The sequence below is a fragment of the Lygodium microphyllum genome, chromosome 8 (genome assembly GCF_053477565.2).
Source record: "Lygodium microphyllum isolate KBCC chromosome 8, Lygodium_microphyllum_v1.1.10, whole genome shotgun sequence".
NCBI lineage: Eukaryota > Viridiplantae > Streptophyta > Polypodiopsida > Schizaeales > Lygodiaceae > Lygodium > Lygodium microphyllum.
The window spans coordinates 77,828,322-77,841,046 of NC_141142.1; the positions used below are offsets into that span (position 1 = coordinate 77,828,322).

The following is a 12,725-nucleotide window of genomic DNA, read 5'->3' on the forward strand; positions in this document are numbered from 1 at the left end:
GTGACGGTTTTCAAGGCCTTGGTAGGGCATCTGTTCAAAATGTGGCAAGCGCTCATGACGGCTTCCATCCAAAAACTATGAGGCAAACTCTTTGCCTTCAGCATACATCTGGCCATCTCCATGAGTGACCGATTTTTCCTCTCTGCTACCCCATTCTGCTGTGGAGTATATGCAGTAGTGTACTGATGGATAATGCCCTTCTGCTGCAAATAAGAATTCAGCATAGAGGACATGTATTCCCCCCCTCGGTCCGAACGGAGAGTCTTAATCTTGCAACCAGACTGAGTTTCCACAAGTGCACTGAAAGCCAAAAATGCATCATACACTTCTGACTTCTTTTTCAAGCAGTAGACCCAGCACAAACGTGTAAAGTCATCAATAAATGTTACAAAATAGTAACAACCACCCAATGACTGTGTCTGCATGGGCCCACAAACATCCGAATGCACAAGCTGCAATCTGGCTGTTGCTCTAAAAGCAACATCACGGGGAAAAGAGAAACGATGCATTTTCCCCAAAATGCAACCTTCGCATAAATGCTCAGGAGGTCTCTCCAAGAGAGGTAATCCATCCAACATCTGAGTACGCTGTAATAGCATCAAGCTGCCATAGTTTACATGCCCCAAACGAGCATGCCATAACTCTGCCTCTAACATAGCAGGAGTAAGAGTGGATGTCAAATATGCAGACTGATCTACCGAAAGAGCATCCAACTCATATAACCCATGACACAGAGAACCTGTCAAGACCAATGTCATGTGTTCCTTGTCACGGACCATGCAACGGTCATCATCAAAGGTGACCTGCAAACCACAACGTGCCATAGAAGAAATGGAAAGCAGATTCTTCTTAATGCCAGGCACATACAAAGCATCCTGTAGGCGGAGAATAGAGCCATCAATGGCTGTAAGCTGAATCTCCCCAATACCACGAACAGGGTATGATGCATTATTAGCACACTGAACAGACTTCCCAACGGGAGGTGCACCAAGAGAAGCAAACAAATCTCTACGAGATGTGATATGCCGTGAAGCACCACTGTCAAAGAACCAAGTGTCAGCATCTTCTGTAGAGCTAAATGCTCTATCAGCCCAAGAGACATCATAACTGCAAGTGTAAAAACAATAGTCCCTGTCTGCAACAAAGGACGCGGACTCACTAGCAGTGGAAGGAGCTGCAGAAACAGACATCCCTGACTCCTTCTTCTTCTCTTTGGCGATGCGCTTCCTGCACTCAGTGATGTAGTGGCCAGGCTTCTTGCAGTAATGGCATTTTCCTTTCTTGGCTTGCGTGCCCCCCTGTTTCTGACTTGTCTGTGAAGTGTTACTACTACCAGAACTCTGCGAAGCATTTTTCCCTTGGCTGTTTTTACCCTTCTGCCTTGACATAAAAGCCTGCTCAGAGGCTATACCATCCACACCACTGTTCCGTCTAGTTTGCTCTTCCTCTAGAAGCAAACTGACAAGCTGAATGAAAGTGATGGGCTCTTTCGAAATCCTCATAGTGAGGTTCAAGGCAGTATGAAAAGCCAAGTAAGAGGGAGCCAGTGAATTCAATGTCGTAGAAATCAGCTGCGCATCTGAGTAGTACTCATCCACATTCATGAGTTGCTCCCGCAAGTCCTGAATTTTGTTGAGATGATCCTGCATAGAATCACCCTCATTCATCTTTAGAGTCTCTAGCTCTTTTTTCAAGAAAGAGATGCGAGTCTCATTCTTTCCTGCAAACATCTGCTCCAATATCAACCAAGCTTCTTGTGAAGAAGCTGCTGAACGAATATGAGGAATGATAGAACGCTGAACTGCCAATGCAATCAGCGACATAGCCTGTGCATCCCGTGTATCCCAAGTTTTCTGAGCTGCAGTTCTTGGGGGAAGTGGCTGAGCGGGGTGAGGTGGAGGGGGCTGAGGTTGCCCTCTTGCACGTCCTCCTGGAGGAGGAGTAGCGGGAGCCACAACTCCCGGTCGTGCTTCCTCTCCACTGACATAATCCCACAAATTTTTTGCCACTAATACATTCTTCATCATAAAAGACCAAAGGGAATAATTGTTCCCATCCAATCGGTCTTCCTTGGACACATAGGTGAATACATCTCCTCCCTGATTTGCCATTATTTCCCAAAAGGCAATAGAGCAATGTCAATGCAGTACTAGCTGGAAATCTGCAAATTTCTAGAAATTGCAGCAAACACAAGTCTGCAATTAATGTGCAAAGGGTACTCTGTCAAAAAAAAAACTGTCACTGATGCACGCTTCCCAAGGTGCAATTAGTGCTCAGCAGCACTAAAACATCAAAAGCCCCAAAATTTTCTGCCCAAAATTTCTGTCACAAATGTCTGTTACAAAAGCCCCAAAATGTGCATTCAATGTGTCACAGACAGACACAGCACGTTTCCCAATGCTGAAAACTGAACCTGCTGTTCAGCACGTTTCCCAATGCTGAACCTGAATCTGTTGCACGAACTCCTGTGTAACAGAAAAGTGCAGAATGTTACCTCTGCGTGTTGACGACGGGCACGATTCCCGAGGTAATGACTGCTGGGTACAGTCGGGCTGACGCACAGGTACAGGCGTGCAGGATGGCGCGTCAGGACACAGGCGGCACGTCAGGGCACCAGTGGCGGGACAGGGCGTCAGATGGCGGGCAGACGGGAGCAGCTCGTCTGGCGGGACAGGGCGTCAGATGGCGAAGTGGGCAGGACGTTGACTGGCGGGCCAACGTAGAAGGCAGCGACGTGGACAGGGCGGGCGACGGGCTGCTGACGTGGAGTTTTTAAAAAACGGCGACAAGCGGGCTGTAATGTCAGACTTGCGGGCTGGCGAGGACTGCACTGTTGGACAGCGCGCTGGCATACGTCAGCGCCTGCAGCTGAATGTCAGACGTGGACCTGGTGCTGCTCGCGAGCTGCTGACGGACGACTACAACTGTTGACGTGGACGACTGTTGACGGGCAGGACTGAGCTGCAAGTGACGTGGCTGCTGACGAAGGTACAGGCTGAACGTGCTGTACCAGACAGGTACTGACGAGCTGTCAGTGCTGACGCAAGTCCTCGGGAACCGAACAGAGCTGCTGACCAGCTCTGATACCAAATGTCAGATGGGAGAGGATCGAGGTGCAGCTGAAGTGCAGTAGACAGTGTGAGAGTGAGAGACAGAGTTGAGCACGACACCCAATGCAATAGTACTGAATAGAGTGTAAGATGAAAGTACAAATGATAACCCTTATACCTTAGGGTTATAAGGGGCTGTTCACACCCGAACACAGTAAGTGCCCGTAAGTGTGCACCACAAGCACATACAAAATAGTACACATAATCTGGGGGAAAAAAACCTCTCCTACCGAGAGTAAAAAGTGCCCCAGTGTCCTAGTGATCACCCGCACACTCCCATATGAGCGTAGGCGTAAGTAAGGCGTGTGAGATACCCAACATTCACTTCTTGTTTCTTGTATGCATTTAGCTCTTCTTTTAATGCTAAATTTCCATCCTGCATGCATATATAGTGTTTTTCATTCCATCCTTCATCATATCCAATTCTGGTGATACTTGCATTAAAGCAAGTACATTAACCATGTCGAGCGTTGGCTAACCATTGATTTAGGAGACAATAATTTTGAGATTTAACTTCCTCTTTCAATGCTTGCATGAGATTCAATTACCCAACAATAATGGAGTATTTAACTTTACAAGTTGAAACAAGAGTGAGGGCACTCAATGTCTTATCCCAAGAGATCGATATATCATTGTTGTGAAGCAGGGATACCCACTTTAAAGAAAACGAAAGTGGTGAGGTTCCAGCTTTCCTTGATTACACAGGAGGTGTAGGATTCATTAAGTCTTGGATGGACCTGATCTCCAATTTATTGTACATAAAGACTAAAGTATTCCCATATCAAATTTAGTTGAGATTTGGCCCTAGGGCTTCTACAAAAATTGGATGCCCCACAAGAGTTTTCTACACAAAGGCCCCTTGGCTGGAGGCTTGATCCATCCTAGTAAAAGCATTGTACATTAACTCGTATCAGATTGATTTGAGCGGATTCTGCAATACTAGATTTGGACAATACAAATGCACAATAGAAGCTCACATACATGATGAAAGCTAATTCAAAGACTTGGTTTTTGGAAAGGATTAAAGGTTGTTTGTCTTTGATATTTTTGTTGTAGTATTGCTTTTCTTAAAAGCAAGGCCTGCATATTCTTAGAAAGTCCTTTAAAGCGGTAGTAAGATGGTTTAAGCCTTGAGACTGCCAAGAAGTTGTGGGCCAAAGTCTGTCTCTGATTTTGAGGCTCGTGATTTTTGCAGCCTTTGCAGTGGGTGTGACGAGGATCCTATTTTGGCCTATCCAACTTATTGAGAAGGTTGTTTTCCGGAAAGTGTGTTGTCCTATCAACAACAAATCCTAACATTCCTCTAAAACTAGGTTACTTCCATCATTCGTTACAAAATCAATGTGTCCTAAGTTTCATCTAAAACTAGCTTACTTCCATCATTCATAAATTTAGCAAACATAGAAAATTATTAAGACTCATAAATGTCATTTTAGCTAAAATCTAGGTTTATTTCCTGAATGTGATTTCTTCATGGCAATCATTACTGAAAACTATGATACAGCACATGTACAAAAGCAGGAGATTTTAATGCATATTCAACAAATGGTAATGCAGAATGTGCATGACCACAATGTTCTTACAGGATGGCGTCCAGTTCTCAAAAGATACTCGAGTGCTGCATGACAGAAAAATCCAAACCGATTCCCATCATCTCGACGACCATAAATGCAACCAGCCCAAAACATTCTGCACATGGACCAGGAAAACTTAATGATGCTTGAAGAGGACACCACAATTTACTCCTGCATTTTGGAAACTGTGAGAAGCTTCATATTACAATCTGCCTATCATTTCTTAAAAGCACACTACTCATGAATTATTCACGACCCTCTTCATTGTCGGTGTTTATAGAGAGTATCAACATATTTTACTCATAGGTTAACAAAAGGAAAAAAGAATACCCATTATCTGGTTCAAGAAAGTGCACTGTTAAACCTTCCACACTTCCATTCCAAATTTTGATCCTGCTGCCCCCCCAGAAGAAATCAGCTTTCTCTTGCAGATCATGTATCTGATGAGCACAGAAATTGAGTCATTCTGTAAATAGATTGCCCGAGTGTTTTCTATTTTCCTATACAAGCAATTTAACAAAGAACTTCATCACCAAACCCAATTTGGAATTACATCCTCAGATCTGTAAGCAGATCCTCAGACATAAACAAATCTCAAGAAACATAGCAGTTTACCAATGTGGATAATCTCTGCAGGCAGATGACCAGATCCTCAAACATGAAAACAGACTGACAGTTGTTTTTTTTTTTTCGATTTCCTGAGACACTGAACTTTCTCGATAATAGTATGACGATCAAATAGAGAGAATCCTTAACAAAATTCTACAGTGCCTTATGGTCTTAAGTCTTAAGCCAGATCTGGCATGTTCAGGCTTCATTCATGCATTTCTGAGGACAAACTATAGCAGGAAACTCATAACAGCACCACCAAAAGAAACAGATTCCCCTGGAATGGCTGCAAGCTAAAATTGTCTACTTCCTCCAGCCAGTTTTGGGACATACAAAATTATGCAACATGATAGCTGGAAGATAACTTGTGTTTTTGCATTAGCAGCCAAGCTAAAGATCTTAAGCAAGGCGGCCATGTGACATCATACATAGCACTGCAAATCAGGCACCTCAAAGTAATTCAAACACCCCTAACCCCAACTATAGGTCACACTGTAGCATCATACATGGTACTACAAATAAAACTTCTCAATGTGATTGAAACACCCCTGGCCAGAACTATTTGCAGTGGTCACTTAAAAATACAACTTACATGTTCATATTTCAGGCAGTCATATTTGGGTAGCACGATCTCAACATGGTGGCCCAGATCTTGTATAGCTCTTGAAAGGCTGGTCACAACATCGCCAAGGCCACCAACCTGCCAGTGTTACATGACTGTCCGTGAGGAATTTCTACATCTAACAATTTCTGCTGTAAACACTTGATTCTACATCTAACAACCTCTGCTAGTTAAATATTAACAACCTCTGCTAGTTAAATATTAACAACCTCTGCTAGTTAAATATTAACAATCTCTGCTAGTTAAATAATTGTTCCCCATTGTGATGCTGAAAAGAAACAGAACCAGAGCCACCCCAAAGCATTAACACATGCAAGAAACTCCAAATCCACAGATAAACACCCCTCACTACAACTCGATAGATAACTGAAAAGGGGCAGTGCTCATATGGAATGAAAATACAACCTCCTTGTAGCTCAAAGTTGGGTACATCATAGACTTTTGGCCAAGATCAGTAGAACGCATTGTATTATGGGCGTGTTCAAAATACAGTTCACTGAGGAATTGACTTGATACCAACAACTCTGGGAGGAAATTTCCTGGGCAAAGACACACCTCAGTCACCATAAACACAAAGAAACTCTCTGTTGTAGACATAATAGCCCCTTCATATTCATAGTCTTTGTCCAAAAAAATCACTCTCTCAACCCAAGGCTCACACACCAATAGCATCAGCATTACACTCCTTGCAATCTTCTGACATAGTATGCAAGTAGAAGCTCTCGAAAAATCCTTTAGACCTCACACGCACGCTCTCAATGTTGCTGGGCCTTTGATGCAAGGATGCGTGGTCTTCTCTTCCACTTCTATCACCTTCCTCTTCTTGTCTTCCCAGCCTCTCCTCTATCTTCCACTTCAGTTTATTCTCTTCCTATTCTTTGTGCTTGCAGCCACCTCAGCCTTCCTTACTTGTCTGTTACTTTATGGAAAAATGGCAACTGAGCTAAAGCTAACTAAATATGATTTAACTAGAAATACCAGTCCATAAATGATAAAGGTACACATGAACTCTGTCTTGTGAATGCTAGCTTCCATCAGACATTGAATTTGATTCACACTTTCTCCTCACAGTAAGTGTGTTCCCAGATTGACTATTGTAACATAAGGATTTTTGCCCCCTTATTATCAAGATTTAAAGTTTGACTCTATATTTCCATTTTGTTCTTACAATGACTGTGGTTTCCAAATTGATTACTGCAATGTCATATGAATTTTGACAATGCCAACAGCGAATTGACTATTGCAATGTCAGAGGAGTTTCACCCACCCGTTATCAAAATTCACAGTTTGACTCTAGATTACCACTTTATTCTTACAATACTGTGGTTTCCAATTGGATTACTGAAATCATAGGAAATTTGACAATGCCAACCGCAAGATTTTAACCACTAGTTGGGAGTTCCAATAAAATCTTAGGCTACCTGGCTGAGTGGCATTATCAGATATAGTGGGTTAAAACAAGAATTTCTTGAAAAGTAGTCCATTTCAAAAGCACGAGGTTGAAATGGAGACATAGAAGACATAAGGGTCAATTTGGGCATCTGACTAAAAAAATAGGATCTGAGTATGTAAGGTTTACCAAGTCCAAATCCACCTGAGCCCAATGGCAGTAATTAAAAGAAAAAAGACGAATATTCTCTTACACAGATCAAATGTGAAGGTTTGTGCATGTCTCTATGCTTGACTAATATCAACACCAAAGCTAACAACTGCAAAAGGGAATTGTACTACTGCAGAATGGACCTCCACATAATTATGACTGGATGGTGAAACATGTGCATGAGCATGTAACATGTACTGAAAGAAGCAATCCAAGAGGATGTGCCACTGAAACAATTGCTTAAGTTTGCCTGATGAAAAACACACAAGGCTGCAACAACATGGGCATACCCTGTACAAGTACCTTTGCAATCGGTGCCATCTCTACACAGATATGTGTCACCTTCATAGGAGGCTCTTTTGCAATTCCACCAACTACAGGAACGTGATAGTCCAGGGCATTGTTATTGTCATACAACCCTCCAGTCTCATCACCCCTTTCCGAAAATACAAAATCCATCATATAAGCATCCAGTGGAACTCTAACTGCAACACGAGACCAGATATTATTCATTAATCCCAGAATAGTGACCCCAGTTACCACAAAAGATATCTTATTGGGTTAAAATCAGTATGTTCAAAATATTGGTTTCACATGGTGGAAAATTTACTCGTTGCCTTCAAAACTGTAGTAGAGTTTCCTGCTGGTAGCAATTTGACAGGAGAAAGGCAGCCAACCCTATGGGTCCAACGATTAAAAGATGCCCTTAACCATACATCTGGCTTTCCATTTAGAACAGTATTTGATGGGTTATAAAATAAAGTCACAGCTTTCCCAGCCTGAACATCAGTTGGGTCAGTATAAAAGATATGAGCTTGAGACTTGCATAGGATGCTTTTGGTTTTATCCTTTAACTTCTGTTTCATCTCTTTGGTATGCTCGGCCTGCATAGCCATAAAATGTTTGTAAGATTATACAGCTCAAAAGTCTTACATAAGATGACATGCAGATATCTTCCAAAAGTCTGCACAAGCATACAAAAAACTTTCTCAGGATGCAGTGCTTTAGCACAACCATTTTACTGGCTAAATGCAAGCACTTATCAAGAAATTCTTCAAAATAACAAACACCAATATAAAAAGTTTGAACTTACTGTACCCAGTACAATGGCCTTTCAGATATTCATTTTGAAACTTCTAGTGGCTGTGCCTGCCAAGTTACTTTTTCAACACAGAAGCAAGAAGCATAGGACTGCAGCCAACAGCCCTGCCTCTATTTCATGTGGAGCTTCGAAATGGCCTTCAAGTGAGTCTGTGCCATATCTGGTTTGTATGCAGTATATTGTATCCGACTCAGGAGGGAGGAGGACGCAGCTTCACTTTTCTAGAGGTCACCCATATGCATAGGAATTAGGCTCTACTCATGCATCAGATTCTACAAGACCCCCTATTATACTTGTTTCCCCAGGTCTTGCCCCAGAGTATTGGCACTTGCTATGGACTTATTTAAATACCCTTCTTAAAGAAGATGGAACTTGCCTTGCCAATACCTTGTGTGAGAGTGTCAACCTTTGCAGAAGAGGACTTCTCCTTTTTTGAAACTTCTTTGTGACCTAGAAAGCTAGTGAAGCAATGGTTGACATCCACTCCAACTAATGTCTTCAATCTCATAATTTGGATACATGGCAAGTGGCCACCCACACTTTGGCCAAGCTTTGTGAGGCAATGGAGTAGTTATGAAGGTGAGAGAAGATACCGCACAACAACAGGACTAAGACACCGGATGAACAAAGATGTGCTGTTTAAAGGATATAAGAGATAAGATGTTGTCAAGTGCTCCAGAAAGGGCAAGTAAAGAAAGAAAGAGAATACAAAACAAGTTGGTGGCCTAAACATATAGCAACATCATAATTTTCACTGCACACTTAAAGTATATACGCTGTGAGCTTTGTGCATCATTAGGCCATAGTAACATGGGGCAGGTTTTGGGAATGGGGACGGGCAAGAATTGCCATCCTCTGTCACCATGAGAAGGGCTTTAACATGGGATGGGCTTGGGTCGGTATGCGGACAGGATGGGATTGGGAGGGGAAGCTAGAAAATGGTCATCCCATGTTACCATGCATTAGGCTTTATTGCATTGACTAAGATTTATCGTACAGTTTACAAGTCAAACATTAACTAAAGACATAGTCATGGGACAGATGAGACAGGAATTGTGAAAAGGGGATGAGGGATGGGCAAGAACTTCCATCCGTTGGGACTATATAAGCATATGAAATGGGAACAACAGGAATAAGCCACCACAGTGGATGTTCCTTAACCCAAACATGGCCGTTCCTTGTGACTACTATTAGAGGCCCTAACTCAATCAAAAAGCTGACAACCGCTACACAATGACACAAAGTAAGACGTGATGCATGAAATGAGATGTCTATCCTTTGATTTCAGCCCTAGAAGACACTGGATGGAGGATAGAGAAGATGATCTGACTGAGGAGAGAGGAGACAGAAAACTGTGACAACAAATGTGGCTGGAGAGGAAAGATCTGCTACAGCAAGATGATGATCATGATAGCAAGGAGGAGGAGGAGGACAATCACGATTATAAGTAGAGTGGAGGCTAAGGCTATAAATAGCCTAATACTCAGTAATCTGGTTGACTGGCAGTCAAAAATGGGCCAACTGCAACAAATGCAGCCTAAAATGGCGACCTACTTGTACGCTGCAGAACTAGCCAGAAAGTGTCCACCCTCCCCAAAGGAATGCCCACCCTTCTGGAATATGTCTGCCCAGGTCAGAAATGTGCCACCCAGCATGAATGAAATGTAGTGAGTGTTGTTCGCTCCTGACAATAGCCACATAGAGTGTTGGACACACTCAGAATGCTATGGCTAGATCTGGAAGAGCAGAGGACAAATCTTAATAGCCCTAATCTCCATCTAATATGCCTAGGGTGAACACTGCTAACATAGACAAAGCATTGATGGACACACAAAGTGTCAAAGCTCCAAATGTCCTCGCCACAACTAGAAGATGGACACAGAAAACCAAGAAAACATGTCAAATAACACCCCCTTTCAGATCCTGTATGCAGCTAAAGGCCAAAGAAGCAAAAAAGTTGTAACATCAAAAGGGGAACGACTTGAATAAGAGGAACTGAATGCCATGAACAACCATGAAAGCAACTCCAAATATCTACAATGGATCCAAAGGTAGAAGAAGATCCAATGGGAGATTGGAAAATTTCCACATCGATGGCATCCATCAAACATGAGATCCAGCCTAAGAGTATGGCCCCCTCTCCAAATGAACTTCTAAAGAAACGGGTCGCCTGAACATCAGCATGTCAAAAGATGACATACCAATGAGACAGTAGGGTTGGCGGGAAAGAACTCGGAGTGAACTCGGCAAACATGGAGAAGAGAAGAGAAGAGAGAAGAAACTCTGATGAATGGAATGATGAAGATCTAAATCATGGAGTGAATGTGATACAAGGGAACAAGGGTGCCGTAGCACAAGAAAGATGATGAAGACAGCCACGAACCACAAACCGCAATGTCCTCCTGAAGGGGTGTGAGGGTAGTGGAGAGGCTCGAGAGAAGAGGTGACGGACTGAATGAATCAGCCGTGAGGAATAAATGAGAGAGTGGCCTATAAATAGGCATAGTCAGTCTAGGATGGCGCCCCTTTTTGGGGCTACAAACCCTAAACGCAAAACGCAGAAACGCAAAAATGCAAACTGCAGGTGAAGGGTGAAGGGTTTCTCGACACCCCCTCTCAGGCCCAAAAAGGGAAACAAGAGAAGAGTGAGGTGGAGATGCAATGCTACATGCTGAAGAATGCTCACGCAGCAGGTGCCACTTGGACAGTGTCCCTCATAGGGAAAATGTTCACATTGCCCAAGCACTCTAGTAGAAAGATGATGAAAACATGCAATGCATAGGAGGAATGTCGGACTTTGTGTGGTGCCAAGAACCATAAGGATATGCCCGTACTCGATCTCGGGAGAGAAGCCACTAGCTCCATGCATGCATGCTGAAAGGAATACGAAGACCTCGTCACCAAGTCGCGGCTAAACCTCCGAGTCCCAATCTAGGTGGTACCTGAAGATCCTGGGTATCAGTAGAAGAGATGACTGGTCGAAGACAGCCACCCCAAGAAAGTAAAGGATGGGTGAAGAACTGCATGTGGAGTAGGTTCCCCCTCTGAGATGGAAGGTGAAGGGGCCCCCGCTGAGGTTGAAGAAGAAGTAGATGCCCCCTCTAAGGGCAAAGAAATAACATCCCCCTCTGAATCCCCCTTTGAAGTAGATAGGGAATCCAAAAACTCATGGATCATGGACTCTGAAATGTCTGATGACGAAGGAAGTGCCGCCGGTCGGGCCAAAGAAGGTATCTGGGGTGCCAAAGAGCTCTCAGAGATAGCCTCTCGAACTTGAGTAGTCGAGGGTGGGAAAGGGTGGGGCTCAAAATGAGCAAGAGGTGGGCAACAATTGTTGTCTCTCAGTGGAGCAGACTGGGTAGCCAAAGAAGAGGAAGGAGTCGAGCAGCCACTGTCTCTCGAAGGAGCGGACTGAAAATAAGTGGGAGAAGACTGCCGCTGGCATTGCGACGATCTCCAGGAGGTCGTAGCGCCAATTGATCCTCCATGTGCTCAAAAGGACTTATTGCGCATCGGATGCGTCTTATTGCCTTGAGCATAGTACTCTGATAGCCGATGTAGAACGATCTCTGTGGCCCAAAAAGGAGAGGTGGCACAAGGAGTGCCTGGTGAAAGACACGTACTCCGGGGGGTGGGGAGCAAAGGTCGAAGTCGGCAAGCATCGATGGTGTGTCCGGTGATGCTATAGTAGAAGCACTAAGTAGTCTAGTCATTTGTTGGTAAAGAAGCCATGGATACCAGCGTGCCTTACTGAAGAAGGAAGAAGTCAGCCACCATGAACCACGAACCGCAATGTCCGCCTCAAGGGGTGTGAGGGCAGTGTGAAGCACGAACCGCAATGTCCGCCTCAAGGGGTGGGAGGGTAGTGGAAGGGCTGGAGGTGAGCTACCAGTGGAGGGAGGATGTGACCAGTAGTAAGAGGTTGCAACCAATAGAAAAACGCGGGTGAGGAGAGAGAAAGACTAAAAACGTAGGCAGCAGGTGAGATGAAGACTAAAAGCACAGACAGGACAGCCTGCAAGAGAGAGAAAGACTAAAAACGCAAAAAAAACAGCAGCAGCAGTCAATATGCTGAAATCAGCTCCGAACAATGTGTGATAGGCTGGAA

The 12,725-nt window shown here is 43.8% G+C and overlaps 1 protein-coding gene across 5 annotated transcripts in view; it reads right to left on the reverse strand.

Annotated features, from left to right (window-relative positions):
* Positions 1-12,725, reverse strand: part of SS3 (starch synthase 3) — a 125,958-nt gene that overhangs the window by 95,538 nt on the left and 17,695 nt on the right. For all 5 annotated transcript variants that reach the window (XM_087683161.1, XM_087683159.1, XM_087683158.1 and 2 more), the window contains 5 exons: positions 8,126-8,399; positions 7,819-8,000; positions 5,886-5,993; positions 5,015-5,124; positions 4,694-4,799 (listed from right to left, as the gene is read on the reverse strand). In XM_087683161.1, coding sequence (XP_087539287.1) covers positions 4,694-4,799; positions 5,015-5,124; positions 5,886-5,993; positions 7,819-8,000; positions 8,126-8,399 — 780 coding nt within the window. The remainder of the gene's footprint in view (positions 1-4,693; positions 4,800-5,014; positions 5,125-5,885; positions 5,994-7,818; positions 8,001-8,125; positions 8,400-12,725) is intronic.